The sequence below is a fragment of the Poecilia mexicana genome, unplaced genomic scaffold, assembly GCF_051168715.1.
Source record: "Poecilia mexicana isolate PSO_F unplaced genomic scaffold, ASM5116871v1 scaffold_1, whole genome shotgun sequence".
Taxonomy (NCBI): domain Eukaryota; kingdom Metazoa; phylum Chordata; class Actinopteri; order Cyprinodontiformes; family Poeciliidae; genus Poecilia; species Poecilia mexicana.
In genome coordinates, this window is record NW_028263370.1 from 14,135,535 (window position 1) to 14,157,857 (window position 22,323).

General features: G+C 41.5%; 1 protein-coding gene across 4 annotated transcripts in view; it reads left to right on the top strand.

Annotated features, from left to right (window-relative positions):
• The first annotated feature begins 1,355 nt into the window (after positions 1 to 1,355).
• The window catches only part of rbfox2 (RNA binding fox-1 homolog 2), a 50,784-nt gene continuing 29,816 nt past the window's right edge, over positions 1,356 to 22,323 (top strand). Inside the window, exons 1-2 of one of the 4 annotated variants that reach the window (XM_014982406.2) lie at positions 1,356 to 2,743; positions 14,570 to 14,620. In XM_014982406.2, coding sequence (XP_014837892.2) covers positions 2,492 to 2,743; positions 14,570 to 14,620 — 303 coding nt within the window. In that variant the 5' untranslated portion in view covers positions 1,356 to 2,491. Of the gene's footprint in view, positions 2,744 to 14,569; positions 14,621 to 19,120; positions 19,631 to 22,323 lie in introns of those variants that run through there. The other 3 variants (XM_014982391.2, XM_014982383.2, XM_014982416.2) reach the window with 3 other exon arrangements.

A 22,323-nucleotide genomic window follows, 5' to 3' on the forward strand; every position in this document is an offset into this window, starting at 1 on the left:
TCCTTTGGTCTGCATGTTAACACTGAAGTATTTTTCTGCCTCCACCACCTCCAGATCCTCTCTAGAGAAAGTGTTTGACCTTTTTCTTATGAAATCTAGAATCTTGTTTTGTTCGCATGCAAGATATGATTGTTGCCAAAGTGGTCCACTAACTCTCTGTCTTCAGCTTCTTGACCATCTCTGATACACCTGATGACTCCAGAGTCAGTAGACTCTTTCTGAAGATGACAGGACTCTCTGACTTATATTGCAAGTTTGGTGTAGAGTGAAATGGAATGGTAAGAGTACAATCCTTTGTGATGCTCTGCACATTTTGGCATGTTGCAACCACAAAGTTCAATGTATTTTGTATGCGATAGCCTAAAACAAAGTAGTGCATCGTCACCTGGAAGCTGCCGTAGTGGCAGTAGCAGCATTACGCTATGGGGATTGTCTGCAGAAAGGACAGGGAACTTGGAGTTGATGGAAGATAAATGGACCTAAATACAGGACAGTCATGGGAGAAAAACAATTGGAAGCTTAAAAGTCTTGAGGCTGGGGTGGAGATTCACCAGCAGGAATATGACCCTAAGGATACAGCCAGACAGGGGAGTGGATTAGATCAAAGTAATGAATAACCAGAAAGTCCAAATTCAATGATGGATATGTGGCAAAACCTGAAAATTTAGTTTCACAGATGCTGTCAGTGAAAGATGGTGCTACAAAGTGCACACCACAATTTTCACATTTTTGATGGTAAAAACTGTTGAAAACCATTTTCCGTCCGCTTCACCGTGTTCTGCATTGGTCTGTCGCATGAAATCTCAAAACCCAAATATGAAAAAGTCAAAGGGGTGTTAATATTTAAGCAAGGCGCTGGAGATTTGAGAGGACTTTTGAGCCCAGTATCTGGTGAAAGTGATGTCATTGTTTTCCCTCATATACACTCAATTTGTGGTTCACAGTTTAATGTGACTCATTAAGATGCTTGACTGAAACTAGGTCACCAAATTACCAAATAGTTTGCATTTGGGTACATTTAGGAAAGGACAGAAGTCTGGAAAGTTTAGGGTTTGCATTTAGATTTAACTACTTATTCCTTCTGAGTATAAGAACAAGCATGTCCTTTAAATGTTTATGACCAGTTTATTTAGGAGTCAATAAAGCCTTCTCTGTACCTTTTTTTTATGTGTTCCTCCCTTGGTAGCCTTTGACCACTGGGTGTCATCCAAGCAATAAAATTGCCAGAGGAACATGAGGTTCTGTGAGCTGCATGACTCACAGCTGGGCTTGTGTGAGGACCTTGGCCTGGGTAATGGTTGTGTAATGAGTTGGGCATGAAATCTCGCAGAGAAGCCCACCCCGTTATTATTTAGTCATGTGAGGTGTCTGCATGGAAACAGCTGGAAAACCCGAACAACACAAGTAGAAATGTAAGGAGGATAATTTGATTTAAAGAATCTGGACCGTGGGGAGCAGAGAGGCTCCTAAAGCAGGGCTTTCCCTCCTCCCCATAAACACACCTCCCCTCAGTAAAATGTATGGAAGCACTGCGGCACACTGCGTGCATTTTGCGGGCTGCATGGCTGCCTGGCTCAGCGTTCAAAGGCAGAGCGGAAGATAGGAGGAGGGGAATGAATACAGCAGGAGAGTGGGAGGAGGAGGGAGGGTGGACAGTTTCCTTTCTGTAACACACACGCTACAGGAACACACCGCCGGGGAAAAAAAAAAAAAAACGGGGAGAGGGAAGAAAATAATAACCAAGAGAGGGAGAAGGAAACACCGCAGCCCCTCCGTCCGTTTATCCGTCCCTCCGTTTGTGCGTCCGTCCTTTTGGTTGGTTTTTTTCCCCCCACTTTAAGCCAGAGAAAGCTTTTTTTCCCCCCCCTCTTGCGGACTAACATGGACAAGAGCTCATGAGGAGGGCTGACTTTCAGTGAACCACTTCTCTGTGGCTGATAGGGAGGAAAAAGGCGACGGGGAAGACATGTTGAGGGGCTCTTCGTCTTGAGGTTGCGGTAGGCTGTTGTCGGTGTTCCGCTCTCTAAACACTCGGCTCCGGTAAGAGGAGAGGAGGAGGAGGAGGCTTAAAAAACGGGGCAAACGGAAACTGAGCTCAGCAGTCAGTTGGTGTGTTTAATTGGTTTTGTTATGGTCTGAAATAAGGCAGGCCTCTAAGGCAGCCCCGCAGTAAATAAATACACGGACAGCAGAGGGGCTACCTGCTTAGCTTCAAATTAAAGCTGCTTTTATTTTACTGGGACATTTTCATAATTGCTGAGAGTAAAAACAAAGCAGGCTATTAGATATTTGCTAATTTTTTTTTTTACAGACATCAACTCTTTAGGGGGGTTATAGAAAGGCCCAACTTAAAAAAAACAACAACTTGTCCTATTAAGACGTTTATTATCGTCCACTGTCAGGCTCAAGGCACGGAGGTGCAGAAAATTAAGTAGGCGGTCTTAGCCTCGGTTTATTTCGGGAAAAAAGGAACAAAAGAAGATTTTTTTAAATGTTAATGTCGACCGACGTTGCATCCATCATGCTGCCGGTGTCCCGGGCTCTCATAGACCGGGACAGGGAGCTGGACACCATGGCCGGGGTTCACGCCAACCCGTCCGGCGCTCCAGGAGCCGTGCGGGGCATGAAGCGCGGAGACCCGGAGCCCGATGGACAGACGGCGGCCGCTCTGGTGGACTCCACCGGGGCTGAGTGCAAGCGCCCCAGAATCGACGGCTCAGGAGGGATCGGCGAGATTGGACAGGTGAGGACAATTGTCGATTCATATTTTAAGAACAGTAAGGCTGTTTTTATTCAACATGTTTATTCAAGTGATGGTTGTTGTTGGAGCTGCAGGAGAAGGCCCTGCATGCACTCTGCTGCTTCCATTACCAGCTGGGAGGGAAATACCACCACGTTTCACAGCTACACATGCCTTGAGTTGACTTTTAATACGAAGCAGGAGTTGTAACAATGTAACGCATGTCTCCATCAGGCTGCTTCCCAGACATCCTGTTAGAACTTTTCAAAAATCATCTGGTTGATAAATATCCTTAAAACACACCACAGGGTGGACAATGTAAACAAACCGAGCCTTTAATTATTTGGCCAATGTAGGGTTAGCCTTATGAACCAGAGATGCACAGATCAGCATTTTCCTCGGCCAGTACCGGTTTCTGATTCCCTTCAGATTGTTTTATAAATATTTTGTAAAACATTTTTTCAAAACTAACGTTGAACAGTGCTGCATGTCCTTTTATAGACACATTTAGAGTCTAACACATAATATAAAGATTATACTTGTTTATGCATCAAAGTATGTCTCTAACCTTTATCTGCTTTATACTAAGCAATAAAAAAGTAAATGACAATAGAGCCGGCTTGGCCTCAGTGCACCAAAAATGGCCGTATCTTGTTTTTAATAGAGCATCACCGAAGGGCAGAGGGATGTGCGGGATATCATTAGAGTGGATTATGTAGGCTGAAGTACTCCACTGGAAGACAGACAGCAATTTCTCCACCACTGAAAGAGCCAGTAATGGAGGTGAAGTGGCCTGTTTGCTCCTGTTTGGGAAAACTAAATGGCTTCCTTCAGATCGCCGTCCTGTCTAGTGAGTGCTGACAGGCAGTGCCTGCTGTAATGCACTTACACACGTGATTGGAGGATTTTATGTGTGTGTGTGTGTGTGTTTTGGGTGGTGGTGGGGGTCGGATCAATCGTATTCGGGCTCTAAAACGTATCGAACTGCCTGGCCGGACGGTCCGGAAATGAGAGTGGGAAAGGTACCCTCTCCCCTTCTCACCCCCCTCAAAGGCAGTCTCTGTTGGTACTGCAGGAGCAGATTTGCACTATCAATGGCAGTAAAGAGGCTTTGTTTCCAGCTTATGGGATCGCTGTGGATACTGGAGGGATCAAAGATTCTTATTTAAAACAACAAGAACAAAGTGGATGCCCAGATATTTGTAGCAGGTGGCAAATGAAGATTAATATTGCTATCTGTTTGGAGCTGCTCAAATTGGCTGACACCAGTATGATCAATTAGTAGAGTCATTTTTCAATCATAATTTATAAAACAATTTTGAGCCTTTCAGCTGAAAATGTCCATTATAATGTCATCACTGTGAAATGTGATGTTTGTCAGTGTATTACTTCTGACAGGCCATAAATTAAATATTAATTTGTTTAGAGAATCAGAAAATTAATTTAGAATGGAGATGGAGAGCAATAAACAGCTGCAAATTTGGGTTCTCTGTGACTCCAACAGTTAATTTAAGCTTGACTTTGAAAGAAATTCCTTTATAGACATATTATCGTCTCCTTGTTTACACTGATTATTGTTAAAGCTCATTGCGTTTGAAAAAAAACTGAAGATGGATCCTTGAACCTTCTCATATTTTGTAACATATCTGCAAACTTCAAGTTGTTTGACAGACCAACTCAAAGTAGTACATAATTATGAACTAAATAGAAAATTACGTCTAATTTTCAAATGATTTTACATAGAAAATCTATAAAGAGTCACATGCTTTTGTATTCAGCCAATCTCTTTAGAACTACCTTTTGTTGCAAGTTTTTCAGGGTATGTATTTTTTCTTTTTTTTTTTTTTTTGGTTTGACTTTATTTAACATAGTGTAATAAAAGAATAAACAGGCAAAAATACATTTAAAACAAAAAGCAAAACAAAAGATATGTATATCTCCTTTGCACGTGTAGAGCTTGTTTGCCTTTATGAGAAAGCTTCAGCTCAGTTTGTCTGTTTTTTTTCTTAGTCTTGCCTCAGATTCATAGTTGAGTTTTCTTCCTGGATTGGTCTTGTATTTAGTGCCACCTTCCAGCGTGATGCTGCCACCCTCACGCTTCACCAAGGGGATGATTCGTTCAGGGCAGGAACGCACGTAATGTTTCATTTAAAGACCTAAAATTTCCCGTTCCTTTCTCTTCACAATGCCTTGTTCACTACTGTTGGTAGAACTGGATTATTCCCCAGGTGTTAGAGTACAGGGGCTTAAATAAAAATATATTCCACACTTTTCAAATTTGTATTTACAAAAAAAAAAAAAAAGCCACACCAAATAACCTTTTCTTTCCACTGCTTTATGGTGGTCTTATCACAGAAAAGCTAAATGAAAACATAGAAGTTTGTTGTTCTAACTGGAAAAACGTGAAAAAAGTGGTTTACTTGAACTTTTTCCGTTTACTTTTGCAAGGTGCCGTATTTATTTTCCTCCAACCCGGTGACGCCATACATATTCTAGAGTCAAACTAAATGACCTTAAGTTTTCCGACTTTTGCAAACTTGTTTCCAAGAAAGCCGTATGAAAGTGCAGAGAAGTGTGTCTGTTAAGCTAATCTGCAGGGGATGGAAAATATTACAGCTGCCCCAGCTCGCAGAAGCAACAGAGTCCCCCTTACTTAATCCTTTCCATCCTTCTTGTAAAGCAAAAAAAAAAAAAAAACCTTTATTGCTGACATTATGGCAATTTCTTTTTTTTTTTAATGGCAAGATTTGAACTTTGACCTGAATGTGAAGACAGCACATTTGGGTGTGGTTGAAGGAGTGAGTAATATGTTAATGCCACCACTATTCAACAATGAGATTTTTACCCACTCTGTCATTGTTGCTGCTTTTTTTTTTTTTTTTTCTTGGTGTGACGTCATCAATGTGCAGGGGTGGAAATGCTCTGTCAAATCATATCTGCAGAGTTTTAGCTAAGCAACAAAGCATTGCTAAATCAGTGCAGCATGAAGGAGGTGACTGAATGTTCAGCTAATGCGGCCAAATTAACGGCTGCGGGTCTAACAGGAGTTTGAGCCGTACTTTAAAACCAAGGGTTTGGATTTTACATTGGTGTCTGGCTCACTGCTGCTGACTTCAGAACATATAATCAGTCTACTTTATATTCATGCGCTGCACTGGGGGAAGTCCTGTTTTTATTTTGAGAGTGGCAGGGGATTTATAACACCTCTCATCTTCAGCTCAAGTCAGATCATTGGGAATGTTGAGAGGAGGTTGTCGGCTTCGATATCCGTCTGGCCTGCCGTGGAGTGCTTGGTGTTATGCTGTCGCTCTGTGTAGGAATCAGGGCTCTCTCGATCCTAATAAGGAGTTGTCTGGAGTGGCAGCCCAGAGGACAAATGAGTGGACCAGAACAGTAATGTATGTGGTTCAGCCCTCCATGCTTTTATCTTGGCCACAGCACTGAAACGACACGAAAACATCAGTAAGAAAAATGTCCTCATCCACCAGATTGAAAACCCTTTTTTTTATTTTTCAGGGCTGCTATAAATTTCTGGGGAAAACCTTTGGAGTGATTTGCATTTCTGAGGTAGCAGCAGTGTTTTGGGATGCGGCTCTGCTGAGGAGCCGATGTGCTTAAAGTGTAGTTATCATCCCATATGAACTGCGGCTGAGTGATGTGTTGCTCCTGCTGTGTTTCTGGTGCATAGCGGTATAATAAGACCTGCTTATTTGGAAATAGGAAAGCAGCCATAGCTTTTTTTCTATGAATTGAGGTTCTGTTGTTCTTGAGCCTTTTTCGCCCACATTTGGAGATAATCCCAGTATATCATATAGAGTAAGAGCTAAAAAAACAAACAAAAAAAACATTTAACTAATCTGTAATTATTTGAAAAGATTATGTTAACCTGAAACAGCCAGCTGGTTGATAGTAGTGATGACAAGTCAGTCACATAGCTACTTAAAAATCTGAAATGTCTCTTTTCTGGTTCATTTAATTTCCATACTTAAATACGTCCACTTTTTTTTTTTTTTACCAATTTGCATTAATGCATTTTGTTTATTTTAGGTCAAATCAGGGGTGGGTACAATAATACACCTAGCTCACAAAGCAAGATTTTATCACATTCTTTGAAAATCTGCTTTCAGTAATAAAAAAATTGTCTCAGGGGGTCATAATGCCACCACAGGATTTAACATTAAACCATGCATGCAACAGTTTAACAAGACAAAATGTCATTCTTGAATAAAAGCAGTTAAATGATTGTAGGTTGCATACAGTTTCCTCTTTTCGACAGACTTTTCTTGTCTCTATATATATATATCACACTTCCTTTGAAAACATTTGCCTTTAGTCATTTTTTCCAAGGTTTTCTATTTTGATTTCAACTTGCCTGTAAAAATGGTTGTTTTCAAGAACGTTTCCATCTGCAACAACATAGAAGGTATGAATCTGGTGCTAAGTTTGTTACCCAACTGCAGAGTACGGCCAGTAATGTTTTAGTCATATTTAACCACGAACAACATGGAAGAGTCAAGAAACTGCCTCCATTTTTTTTTTGTTTTTCAAAATAGGAGCCACAAAGTGCTCACCTTCTTATATGGGGCTCCTAATAATAGCTTCCACTTGTTTTAGCAGACAGTCACATACCAACTAGATAGCAATTTGCAAGACAGAGTTCACTTTTACGAGAAGTATCACAGCTTTTTGTTGTCTCGAGAGACAAGATCTTGTCGGGGCCTTAGAAGCCATTCTCACTTTTCTCTCTCTCCTTTGGTCTGATAACCTTCTTGCTTCATCATAGTCAATAATTTTCCATCTGCAATGCAGTCTCTATCTTAATTCACATGATATTGCTCCACTCTAGCTGCCAATGTTGGGGCTGAGGGTCTGTGCTAGGCGTGAATAAATATGAGATTCTCATAATATAACCTTGATTAAAAATATGATGTTAGCACTGGCATTTTAAATTAATAATCCAGAAACATATAAATTGATGTTTTTATTTAAAAAAGTCAGTAATATAAAATTTTTATTATAGTTATATTATTTATCATATTGATACTTGGATTTAAAAATACAAGATAAACCTCCAATATCTGTTGCTGTGCATGTAGTAAAACTATGTTTTTGTCAGGTTGTTCAGTTAGCTGCTTGACAGACTGTTGTCTTTCTCTTTTAGTTTTCACACCATAATTATTAATAATTTTCCAACCATATTGAAAATGTTATCAGTACAAAGGCTGAGTCGACGTCATATTTAACCCTATGGATTAAGAATGGGATGTCACTCAAGTTCATATGTGTTTGAGGGTAGATTAGTAAATACTTTTGACAATATAATGTTTACCTGATCTGCTCCATGCCAAGTCTGAAACTTTGAAAACTGTTGTTTATGAGAAAGACTGCCAACAGAAATTTGTTTTTCCTACGGAAATTTGAGCCTGATGGAAGAGAAAAATATCTGTAATACAGACTTTTCTTGAAGCTGATATCAACACTACATGATCCTGGATGTATCTGCTGTATTTTCTGGAAGTTAACTGAAACATAATACACAAAGAAACGGAAAGAAAACTGTTGTGCTAAGTTACCTGCTCCAGTCAGCAATTAGACATTATTGAAGTTGCACACCAGGGGGATGACGGGTTAAAGCCAGTGTGATACCCAATCCAACACTTTTTTTTTAACAATTTTATCAGCACATTTATCAAAATCCCACTAAAGTGTCAGAGCAGAGCACTGGCCGCAGTATTTTCCACATACAGGCACTGACGTTATTCCCAGAAGCCACATTTCAGTCTCTACTTTCACTTAAATGATGTTGCAGTGAGGCAGAGCAAATAATTATGTGCAATTATCATGAGCAGTAAACGACAACAAGCAAATGTTGATTCTGTTTTATCAGATCAGAAGTAATTTATTGGGGGGGGGAAGAAACTCTGTATTTTCTTTCTCTGTTTAAGATCAGTGCAGTGAACCGTGGTGTTCGCTGTGTAGCACGTGATTTAGCAGCTGATGCTGCTGTGATTATCTTGATTCCCGAAGTGTCAAGCTAGCTTCCAAGATCCACTTTGACTTCAGCCAACATCCCCTTGAGGAAGCACGTGTAGTTTTACTGTGAAAAGTCGAAGGAATGTGAGGTGTATTAAGGGAAAACAAACTTCAGATCGCTGGGCTGGCTGCCTGGAGGGTTAGCACATACGTGCTGTGGAAACAGTGGATTCACATCCTCCTGAGTGTATGTGGTCTCCTGCATTGCAACAAGCAAGGCTAACTCTCAGGTAATAAAAATGCGGTTCCTCCTCAGAAAAGCAGCCGACCCAGGGCAGAATCATAATAGACATGGGTCCTGTGACCAGATTTACCATCAAGCACCTGCTGTGACCTGCAGTGGTTGCTGGAGCACTGAGGTTGAAGTGTTCAATAGATTGTACAGCCATGTATCCTCCTCCCCCCTCTCCTCTTTACAATCTGTTGTCTTCAGGTCATTTTCTTATTTTCTCCTGATTGCACAGTCACCGGTTCACTGTGTATGCCCTCGCCTAGAAACTGGAGATGCACCATGAAAATGCTTGATGTCAGGCATAGGATGATTTTCTGCTTTTTCTCAAGACTGACTGATAACCTGCTGGTCAAAAACTCCCAAATCTGATACTTTTCCTATCAGTGAATCATCATAGGGTGCATACACCACCCCTGTTTAGTCTGATTTAATCAAAGTCTAATTCATTTGCCTAGAAAGTCCAGTTTGTGTGTGGAGGTGTAAATTTGCAATCAAACTCTGATTCAGACCAAAACAGCCAGTGCGGGTCCACCTAAAAACGTAGGTCTCATTCCAACTGAAGTGAACTCTAACACAGTTTGAATCCGTATGTGGACTAGAGACTGCTCCGTATGTAGGAAACGGACTATAGCGCAGGGAATTCTGGGTAAATACAACCTAAGCAAATGCGAAAGGCTTAAAAGACCAAAGAGAAAGCCAACAGTTTCTAAAACCTGACGCTAACTCCATTTTTGCTTCCATTTTGCAAAGAAGGAGTTTGCACTCATGTCTTCTGAGGTTTTCGTGCCGTTGCCTTCAATGCAGGACTACTACAGGTGAGAGGGTGGGCTCGTTTTTCAACTAATTTGACTTGTTTGACACAATGCAGTGTGAAAGGGAACTGCACCAGCTGAAAATGTAACAAATGCTGCACTTTTGGTCCCCAGTCAAACCAAGTCTCTGGGCTTGGTTTGATTGGGGTGAGAAAATACCGACAGTTAGATATTTCCAATACAGGTGAAGTGTTTTGAAAATAAGTCATAAAAAGCAGAGATAAAATAAGCTATTTTAAGACTATAAGCTGTCTGTGGTGAATTTAGGCTGATGGAGAGCGAGAGAGAGCAAGACTTTCAGCAGGAAACTTAATGAAGGAGAGCAAAGTTTACGAATATTTTAGTCTTTTGTGTTTTTAGTCTGTCATTATTGGAATATACTTGATTTGGAAATGTTGGCAGCATTTTGAAAATCTGATTTAAGGTTGGGCTCTACATCCTCGAGGAATGCACAGACTGCTATTTTCAAAAGGCTAGCCTCGTCAACTGCGCTAGTCACTAGTGCCAGAGGCTAAAGACAGCTTAAGACGTCATTGCGCAATCATTGTTTTTTTTTTGTGTGTGTGTGACATAGCCTCTGCTGCTGATACGAATAATTAAGAGGCCTGGAAAAATGTAATGCTGTTTTTACAGTTCTTGCCAAAAGAAAAAAAATTGAAATTGGCTAACTTTAAAAAGCTTTATAAAACCAGGAATTGGCTACAAAACTCTAATCGGTGCAAAAATAACCCAGTCACCACCTCCCAGGCAGGAACCGTCCGTGCTTCGTTTTGTTGCCAGCAGAATTCAAATAATCAAGCATGACTGCATGACATACACAGTTGTTTTGTTTCTCATATACAGTGTAAGTAAGTGTGGCGTGGAGCGTGAGAGTGAGACTCACTCATGTTGTGCTTCTTCCACACCCCCCATCCCGTCCCTCCCTCCTTCATCTCAGCTCTCCCGGGTCCTTAAGGAAATTAAGCACATGACTCCGCTCATGTATGAGTCATTGTCTTTGCTCCTTCCATCTTTTTTTTTCCCCCTGTCCATTTTCCGTTATATCGCCGGCTCCATATTCAGTGTTTCGCACATATGAGTTCCAGATGTTTCCAGATGTGTGTTTTCACCCAGCACCCCCCTCTACTTCCACGCACCGTGCAGCTCCATAAATCTTTTCTTTTTTTTCCTTTTCGTCTCCTCTCCGGGTGTTGTTTTGCTCCTCCATACCTGCAGTGTGTTGCATTCGGAGTTTGCCCTCGTTGCAAAAGACGGTTTATACTTTATTCATGTTATTCAAGCCTCTAAGAGGTGATTCATTATTTAGAGCTTCTACCTCCCAAAGCCAGATCACTAAGTACATTTTTGGCTCCGAGATAGACTCGCACAAGCTGTATTTTTCAATCACGAAGGCGCTTCCTGCTCCCTCTTCCTCCTCTCCCTCCTCTTCCTCGCTTCTGCCTCTTACATTTGGATACATTGTGCTCAGTTTTAGTGAAATGGCCTCATGGGGTCCAGAGTGAGATGGCTCCAGTATTAATCAGGCAACTCAAGCTGCGATGTGCGCAGAGCAAAGTGCCTTCCCCCCCTCCCCTCCTCCACCCTGGGGGACAGAGCAGACGAGGGGACATTGGTTCCACATGAAAGGAAGATCAGAGGAGGAAGGACTGAGAGAAGAGGGAGGAGCGGAGATGTTTTGTAATCTGCTGATATGAAGTCAGGGACAGGAGAATCTGTTTTCCGAGTGTGCTGTAATTGCTGTGAAAAGTCTTCTTTTTAATGAAATACATTTACATAATAGCTGGAACAACAACATTATGAGTCTGCATAAAGTTGGTCCCAAGATATATTAAGAAGCATGGAGCCTTATGAGATTCTCATGCTATAGTTTCAATTCAGTTTATTATTGTAGTACCAATTCAGAGCAGATGCCATAAGTAGACTCTTTGCACAGAGGGCAACCTTGAGCAACATGATGATACTAAACACAAAATTTTAAACAAACCTATTCCCATTCCCATTGCCGCTAAAATAATGTAACACATTGGTAACTGAGTTTATGATAATGCTATGATAATTATTTTTGATAGTCTTAAAAATAGAATATATACCCTCTTTATTCAGGTGTAATTTTCTTGTACATTTGCTTATTGTACCATTTTGGAATCCTGGTCATTATATGAAAAATATAAGAAACTGATTTAAGCAATGCTGGCAGCTGCTTAACATGCATAGCACTCATGGCTAGCCAAATATAGTTTTAAAACAGCATTATTGGATTATTAGGAGTGATGGATGGTACTGTTACAGTTTCCACAATAAAATTCTGTCCTTTTTGTTTTACTGGTAGCTTTTCAGATTGTTATATTTTCTTTCTTATAAAGATATGTGCAGTAGTCATTTTTAGTGTTGTACTACCAGTTGCTCTGGCTCTTTCTTTGGCATCTCATGATGCTTTTTCAGCAGTAATGTGGAAAACTTTACTTGTTTTAAAACCACACCTAGAAAAATAATAAATGTTAAACCTTGATATCATTAACTGGCCCATGCCTAACCTGCAGTAGATGGCTGTCTTGGCATCTTCACTAAGGAGAAATTCCAGGTTAGTTGGTCCTAAAGGATGAAGCGTGTGGCCGGTCTAGTAAAGGTTGAAAACTAATGGACTTCTGCTGCCTTGAAACAATTTCAGTCCTAGAAATGTACTATTAATACTATTTTATGAACAACAAAACTGCTGTCACGTTTGCATTTGATACATATTTACAGAAAAGTTGGCGATTACACGGTAAATTGAGTTTGATGATTTGATGGAATTCACTTAAAAGATTCTTATATTTTTGCACATTACAATGCTTCTCCTTTACATCAGGAATTCACTCTGTCAGGAACAACTTTGTTCTGTTATTAATACATCACCGATCTACAACAAAAGTTGTCTCGAGGCGCTTCACCAAAAGAAGTCACTTGAATCCAATCATATGAACAGATTCCAAGTGGCTTACACGTTACAGTTTATCTCCGTTATCAAGCAGTGCACTCAAGTTACATTTTCAACCTAAGGAAACCTAGCAAACTGCAGATGTGCAGCAAACACTCCTCCTGAGTGACAGCGAACAATTGATTGCATTAAGTTGTTAACTTTGCAGAAATCCCACTGTGCATGCATGCAGCGAAGGTGGACAAGATAACTCAGGAAGTAACTCCAGCTCAGGAGTTTTGGCTCAGGAGTTTTGTTTACATGCACAAAATTCCTTGTATTTGGATTAAATAATCCAAATGTATCGTTTATATGGGCACAGAGTTAATTAAATCCAATTATGATGTGGTTTACATTCACCAGTATTTATTTTGAATAGAAGCACGGACATATGCAGAGTTGTAAAATGTTCCTAAAAATACACAGAAAAAGTTGCACTTCCATAGAAACAAACGCAGTAGATTGTCCATTATGAGCACCCATAATGGATCCCAGATTTTAATACTGGTTGAGACATTACTGCACCCTCTAATTAAGCTACAGGCTACGCTACATATGTTTTTGGTCTTCCTGCATTACAGGATTAGAGAGCAGAAGAAAATAAATATCCATCAAAGTTTGGACCATAACAAGCCAGTTTTAAAACAATTTTGCTTCCCTTGATACCGAGTCTTGCCTTGTTAATAAGAAGAAGTGCTTAAATACATTCCATTCAAAATGATCCGTCAGCATAAACAATCGCTCTTGTGATCCTCTCATTCGGATTACAATTTCATTCTGATCGAGGTGAATCCGATCAGAATATTTTGAATGGGGTATTTACATGATGCATTTTTATTCCAATAAGATATTTACTTATATCCATCTAAACATGTGTTTCACATTATTGGCACACAGCCTCCTACATCTATTTGCTGGGTAAATAATCGCCTAATGAAAACATCACGTCAGTTTGAAGGTCCATACATCAGCATTATCATATGTTGCTGAAATTGAGATGTTTTGTGATTGTAAAAGTCCACTTTGTCTTGGCTCCTTATGGACCAACTGTTAGCGTTAGCCTCCTGGCCCAGCAAGTTTGGAATGGTACGATGTCAAGAGAGTCATCATCTTCTGCCAATAAGGGATTAACGGCTTACAACCTTTTAAACTGACCTTACGAAAATCCTGAACTATCCATTTGAGTAAACGTAATTTAGACATCCAAAATGGAAGTAGAGTTGGACGAAATTGCAACATGTAGGTACGAAATGGGGGGTGCGAGTTGGCAAAGGGATGAATTGGCCCGGAATGACTTTCTCTGCTTCTTCCTCCAGACGTTTGATGTAGCAAGTTTTGCTCCGTGCAGCCAGAACATTTAAAGGAACTTGTTAGAGGTTGCATAAGAGGTTATGATGGCATTCCACACCAGTGGGCTTCACGCTCGCCGACACTCCTGACCTATTTATGATTTTAAGAGCCGCGCCAACACTCGTTCTTTCTTTTCCTGCCTTTTATCCGCCGCTCGCATGAGCTCCCTCGCCCCCGTTATCACGTCTTTACAAGCAGACAAAAGGATCCGCCGGGTGGAAAACTGGAGAGGAGGCTGACTGAGGAGATTGCAGGAGTGTGTCACCAGTGGAGTTAATTTGATTGGGGGGGGGGTCACACAAATGCCTTCTAACTGTAAAGTCAGATAGAGAGACACGACAAGAGATGAAACTGCTTTCCCGAGTGATGAAAATACAAAGTGTCTGTTTGCCTTTGAAATTACAGGCCATGTTTACAACAAAAAAAAATCCGCTCCTCTCTTTCAGAACAACGATCCTTTGACCCTCGGCTACCATGGATACCCATCTCACAGTCAGGTAAGAGCACCTGTGAAAGTGTTGGTATTATGTTAGTTGCATAATAAGCCACATTCCTGCAGCCTGCGTACAGCACTAACATGGCTCGGTGTTGTTCTGTAAGCCACAAGGTGGGGGTGTAGATTTCACTTTAATGGTTGTGTAGAGGAAGATGTGCCTCCACAACCATCACTCATCTATTCCTATCCTCCACCTACTTTCCTCTCTGTCCTCGATGATAGTAATCATCTTTTAGGCTCACAGGACACACTTCTTTCATCTTTAGGCCTCTAAACACACGGGGATTCTTGTTGTTCTGCCCACAAATATAGGATAAAAAAAAATTCTAATTCCTAAAAGAAAAACCAGCCGTATCACATGTTTTTTGTGCGGATGTCTGTGTGTAAGTATACAATCTGTTTGTATTAGTTGGCTGATTGTGTTATTAGGCTGCTCAGTTTGCGTGGTTAATCCTTAGATCATCCTGTGTTCATCCACTCATCCTCTCAGCCTCTGCTCGTAATCCCCTCATCCCTTGCTCTCTGCGATGCTCAGCAACCTCTGGCTGCTTTATCGGCTCTTTATCTGTCTTAGGTCTTCACTCATGCGCTTTTATTTGCCGCAGTCCAAGTCGGTTTTTTTTTTGTTTTGTTTTGTTTTTTTCCTCCCCAGTACAGCTAAATAGATGCTGTGTATGCCTGGGAGTCAATTAGATGGATTTTATTTCATTGGAAAATGATGAGGCTTTGAATCATTTCTTTCTAGATGATGTTTCAAGGCTACTCATAAAGTTTTTTCTGCTTTGTGTTGAGCAATTTCTTTCTGGGATGTTGAGACGTCAGTCAGGGCTTTCTCCTGGGGCTTGGAGGTGTGAACTGGTCAGGAGGAGGCGGGGCAGGGAGGAAGAAAACAATGCCGGCCAGCGGAGATTTCCACAACACTGAGGTGCTAAACTGTCAACAGGAGTGTGAGAATGATGCGATCAAAGGCTCCTGAAAGGAAGAGCCTGGAGAGTTGAGGGAGCTGTGTGTGTGTGTGAAGGGAGAAACAACTCATTAATAGGCAGAGAGAGAGCTGAAATGAATCCTTCAGCGATAGAAATTAGGTAGTTATGTTTTTAGTGGAAAGCTACGGTGGGCAGAGCTGAGGGGTACTGTTAAAGAAATATGAATATCTTGTAAGTATCTTAGAAAGCCTGGCAGCTGATATTTTATGCCAAAATAACAAAAATCTCTGAATATTCCTATTCCTTTTTAAAGTCTCAAATTCAAGGTCTTCAAACACTGCCAGAGCTCTAATCGTTATGTAAGACCGTTAGGCACGACTGCAGTTATTTATAGCAGCCAAAATAAATTAAGGGAAGGCTCTATTATAAAACGTATTATTAAAAAAAAAAAAAAAACACTGCTGTGTCGGCTGAAAAACTTTTCCATATTAAAATCTGTTCCTCCTTTTTCCTGATGAAACTCATCGTGTCAAGCTAAAACAAATATGCCTTTAAAAATATGTCTTGTTGAAAAATAAGGAGCCAGTCACAAAGTTTTTAACCAGAATCGATGTGATGCAATCCTCTACAATTAATATTCTAACGGCCTATGTACCCAATGTGCATACTTTTCTATGTAGCTCAAATAAGTATGGTTTTTAATCTGTCCGGAGCAAATGCAAGGTTTTACTAGTTTAAAGTTGACTTACTAAACATCCTGTTTTAACCTTTAACATTCTTAGCGTAGCCAGCTGTACATATCAGTCTTCGTATTGTCGAGAAAATGGAGATCCCACCGTAAAGAAGAATAAAAAAATAACATCTGGGTGTGAAAATGAAAGCAGCCTTTTAAAATCTAGAGTTAAAAGCAGCAGCCTGACATGTGACTTCATATTTAAATCTCTCACCTATGCTGAAAATGGCTAACTCTTGAGTCTTCCTTTCAGTGACCATTTCCATACAAGAGAGGGATGTGGTTTGCGTCACCTGTTACTGCTTTAGTATATGACTCTGTTCACCAGCTGTTTTCGTGTATTTTCATGACAGTTTCTTCCTAAAATGTGTTTATGGTGATCTTTTTTATGCCATTCAGCTTTTGGTCTTAGTCACCGACTTCCTCAGAGCAAGTTGAACAAAAACAGAGGTGGAACCAAAATGGAGAGAAAACGTAAGGCATAGGCCTGTCGCGATAAACGATAAATCAATTAATCGCACGATAAATTAAACCTATCCGCCTCATTTTAATTATCGGCTTTATCGTCTCTTCCTGCCTTTTTTCTTTCTCTTGATGACACTGAATGAACAAAGGCTCAACTCCAGTGCTCTCCACTGACCCTCCCTTCCTCATATCCTTAGTGTAATGTCCAGCTCACACTACACAAGTTGTCGGCCCATTTTCAAAACCTGAGACCACACATTAGCCGACAGAAATCCTAGGTAAAACGGTTCAATCGGGTTCGTCGTGCAGTGTGGTGTCCAGCCACATGGGCACAAAATAATGGCTACAAGTCCAGTTAACTAATTTTAAAATCGGGCATTAATCAATGCTTTACTAGAATCTACCTGTGGTGCATGTGGCTAGAGTCAGCGTAAAATCCTGACTGAATGAAAATCATTATAACCCATTTATGTCACGTTAACGAAGAACAGCTGAAAAGTTACCGGGTTTATCAACTGCGGTAGCAATTTGGCTCCAACTCTTCCCCTTGTCATTTCTATATTCTTTCTTGAAATGTTGAATAAACATTAATGTTGTTTCCACATATCATCTCCAATGTCCACTGGACTTCGGGTTGCGCCGTGACACGACAATCTTGGATCGTGAAATGTTGTAAAATTGTCATAAGGGGAAAACGGGGGCAAAAAATCATGTAGTGTGAACTATTGCATCAGGATGTGCCCATCTTCTCTATTTAAATCTAGTGATTACTGAAGGCCAATACAGTATACAGACTTCATAATCGGCACTCTTAAAGTAGTATTTATTTCTACTTTGGCTTTATGTTGTTTAGTTTTTATTCAAGTACGCTTTTTGTTAATGGAGACTGAGAATCTATTTATTTTTGTTTTTGGTTGTTTATCAGTTCCAGTGTTATGTGTTCTTTTGAAAATAAAGTGCATCTATCTATGGCAGGAAATTGCATGCATTATTACATAATTCCCATTAAATCATTGTCAAAAGGTCTTGAAACAATATTATTGTTTATCGCAATAATTTTTTTGACAAATAATTGCTCAGCAAAATTTGTTATCGTGACAGGCCTAGTAAGACATCCCAGTTGTCGCTCTAATTCTCAGCCCACAAAGTCATAAGTAGGTTGCACGAAGTAGGCTGTTGTATCATTGTGTTACAAAGCTGTAAATCCACAGAGATACACCACAAATGGTTTTAACAACCTGTTTGTTTTTGTTTTATAAAAATCACTTTCCTTGAGGATTAGAGGTGCAAACCCAGAATATCCCTGTTTAAGAAAAAATATCCAATACGGACAGGGTGTCAGTACTTTGATTTACTTTTAGCAGAACACAAATCTTTTCCACCACAGTACAACGTCACCAGCCCAACGATGGCAGTACTAAAAGCATATTTATGAAGTCCCAGCACGTTTGAAGCCCCCCTAGCTGGTGACGTTAGCCTGTATTTTGTGATACCGTACACAAAAAGCCACCAGTGGCCACCTGACAAACGCACTTAATGGGGAGGAATTATAATTTTAGGTTTTTACAAAATACTTTTTTAGCTGTTTCAACTGATTTTAACATTATAAACATCATGAAACTAAACATGTTTATGTATGTTGTATGAATGCTAAAAATAGCACACACTGAATGGCTTAGTCACTGTATTCTCATGCACAAAAAGTATTAAAGTTATGCTGGTTGAGATGCACCAATGACAGTGTAGTAGTTGATGTGTTACTGTCTATTTTCTGCAAAGCTTTGGACCTCACAGTAGCATTCAGAATATTTCTTTCTAAACTCCTGCTGTGTGAATTCATTCATTATTTACATTATGTGGAGGAGAGACGTCCAACTGTGTGTATGAGAGAGAGTGCTGTTGTTGTAAAACTAGCTTTCACCCGTCCCTGTTAACCCTTAGGGATTGGGTGTTTACTGATCAGAAAAAGGTCAGATTTTTGAGTTGCGGCTGTTATTTCTCACTGTGCATCTTCATATATTATTCAAAAGGATGTGCATACACTTAGAAATGTGCCATTTTGTAACACCCCAACAGGTTTAGCAGCCCTTTAACACTCTGTTTGGTGATTTGAGTTGATGGCATTTGTTCTGAAGCAATGTCTCCTGAACGTTGCTCAAAAACGTAAACCTCGTGTGCAGTTGGCAGTGCGTTTTCCTAACAAGGTGCATGTCTGAGAAGGAATAGAGGGAAGAAGAGGGAAAGTCTCGTCTTTCTCTCCCAGTGGTGCCAGCAGCCCCAGTTAACTCACCTACATGGAGAAAGAGAACAGAGGAAGAGAGAGAAAGAGGAGGGGAGGACTGCGACATGAGAAGGAAGCAGAGGGGAGGGGAAAGTTTGCAGGTGTGACAGAAGCAGGGAAGTAGGAGGGGGGAGGAGGCGTCAGGCTTTCTGGGTGAGAGAGGAGCAGAGGAGGAGGACTGGAGAAGAGACAGAAGAGATGAGCAGGCAAGGGCACAGCAGCGAAAAGGAAGGCTGGGGGTAGAAGGAAAGCAAGGAGCGAGTGGGAGAGGCAAAGAAGAGAAAAGAGTGAGTGGGAGACGACAGAAGCGGAAAGAGAGGGGGAATACAGAAGAAGGCACGCGAGGGAGAGTGACAGGGACAGAGGCCAGCAGAGGAGGTGGAGGAGGAGGTGGGGTGGGGATTGGCAGGGCAGACGGAGCGAGCGGGGGCAGAGAGAGGGAGATTTTGAATCTGTGAGACAGACAAGAGAGACGGAGCTGGTGAGGTGACACAGAGGGAGAGAAGGCGAGGCAGCGCGAGAAGAGGAAAGGAGCGAGGAGCGGCGACAGTTGGAGTTGTTGCACAGTATACGATGATGGGACTGTACTATCCTAACGTGTTGTCGGTGAGTGTTTGTCTCCGTACCTTTCCGCCGCTGCAGTACGGGAAACGGCACGAGAGCTCCGGGCACCGTCACCGAGCATTAAGCGCTAATTAAGTACTAACAGACGAGGACTCTACTTGACCCGTTACCGTGGTCCGCGCAGGACATGCCAGACTCCTGTTAGGACTCGGCCGACAAACAGAGAAACTAGTGTAGTGGATGACAGCGAGATTGTAACGGCCGCAATCATGATTCGCCACGGCGAGACGCACGAGTGGCAATGCATTATTGTTACCGCCGTTGTTGTGGCATCTGTTCCCCTGCCCAGAGCTAGAAGTGTGCACGCAATCTGAAGAGCTGCCGCTGCCAGAAACTGTGCTCGGCAATGTATTATGTATGCTCAGAGGAATCCATGTGAGCGGGCCGCTCGCTGCGTTAGATCGTACAGCTGGATGGAGCAGTTTAGCTACACGCCAACTCTTTAGACATTTTTTTCGAGCAAAAAAAAAAAAAGTGGAAATAAAGGAGCTTTGGGGAGGAGGAAAGGTTGGTTAAAAGTCTGTATTATCCCTGCAGCTGTCTCTGTACATTACCCCTGAGCTAAAGGGACAGGTGTCCAGTGAACAGTTGCTCCTGTCTTACTCTCTCTCTCTCTTTTTCTCTCTCTCTCTCTCCCTCTCTCCCTCCCTTTGTTGTTACTCACTTTTACTTTCTCTTGTTTCCGTCTCCATCTCTCCTGTTCAGCTCCAAACACCTCCTCACTGTAATTTCTGTCACACATTTCACAAACACACAGAAGCCGAAGCACACACAGTGGGCTGCAAAGTTGGTGCATGAAGTGTCATGTTCATATTACATTTCAGTTGGAGTGAGTCAGGATCAGAGAGTGAGTGAGTGTGTGTGTTCACTTCTTTTTCAGCTGTACCTTAGATTCGTGCTCTCTTTACTGTTTGACCTCTTTTCTCCCTCCTCTTGCTCTCCCTGGGGCCCTGGCAGCTGTTATCTCAATGTTTTCATTTAAGAGCCCCTGGAAGAGAGGGGGATGGGCTGGGAAAACCAAAAGAGAACAGCAGCATGAGATCAGGAAATATACTTTTTAAGGTGACTGGATACCTTTGGACAGTTTGCATGCTTGGGGCGGAAATAGACCGACGAGGTGACGGACTTGGAGATGTGACAATGCGTTCGGTTTGTTGGAGCGGGCCATTGGGACGCTATTGGAGCTGACTTTGCAGTTATGAGTGTGTAAAGGTGCCGTACGATGAGGGTAATATATTAGCTCCCTCATATTACTGCATGCGCTAGTAAGGTTGGCCTTTTACTGCAGGAGCTGGAGCAGCAGATCAGGTTCAAAAGACTGAAATATTTTCTCAAGCCCCACCTAAGCGTGCGCCCCAAGGCAAGGGAGAGACGCCTACCTGCTGCCAAAGCTGAACACATGCTGCCACGCTTGCACAAACTGTTAACGGGTTGTGAGTATACGCCCCCACCTACACCTCCCTAAATCTGGTTATTGATTCTACTTTGGGTTTTTACAATAAAGGTTGTTAAATGATCCCAATGAGCAGTGTTGCTGTGGCAACTTGCATGAGTCACTCATTTTGTGCCAATTGTTTTGCCGGTTTGAGGAAGGAGGAGACTGTAGTTTGGGAGAGCTGTGAGAGGTTAAGCACCTTTTGGACTTAAAAAAAAAAAAAGATGAGTTATGAAAGCACTCCAGTCTTGAGCTGCCGTGACAGTTCTGCCTCCTTAGCAGTCGTCTCTGCTGGCCCTGGAACGGCGCTCTGTGAGGCGTTATTAAAAATAAAAAATAAAACAGCCTCTGTGACAGATAGGGGGTTGCCCTCATTGACTCTTCGTAGGGTGAAGTTGACAGTGACAACACCATCCTCCAGCTGGCTTGCGTGCGCTCTTTAAAAGCAAACTGGACGCCAGGACATGAGTCGCCCTAAAGCGGAGCCCTTCCTGAACAAGCCAAACTGGTTTCATGGTCATACCTTGCTTTCTGTGCTAGTTGGGTAAACACACATCGTTTAGAGAGCTTGTGTGCTCACCTGCACATGTTTGTCAGGTGTCATCCCCTCTTTTTTGTTTTGGACTGTTTATTTTTCATAAAAGGCTGCAGCTTGTGTGGAGATGTCAGACTTTGTTGTACAATAAGAAGGACTGCTGATAGAAAGCCATAAGAGGACCAGTCTGCCATAAGGCTTGCCGGGGAGACAGCAAACATGTGGAAAGTAAGTTCTTTGGTCACTCAAGACCAAAATGTAATTTTGCAGCCTAAATGCAAAATGCTGTGTGGCAAAAATTTCATTATCTCAGTACTGTAAAGCATGATGGCAGTAGAATCATGCTGCGGGGATGCCTGTCTTAAGCAGGGACATGAAAGCCAAGTCAGCTTTATTTATGAAGCACTTTTAAAAATGGCAAGCAATGTCGAAAGTGCTGAATATAAATAGTTGAAAAGAACAAAGACTATTAAATATATAACCGATAGAATGGAATATAAAACAAGAAAAAGTATCGACACAACATCTGTTATTTGTTCATACCAAACCTATGATGTGGTTATAAATGACTATTTCTAAACCTTTCTGTAATTTGTGATGACCATGCGTTTCATAATTTGGGATTCTAATGCGTTGAGACCATTAGGATGACGATGCTGATGATTGGAAGATGGATGTTGGTACTGAATAAAGGGAGTTCTTGGA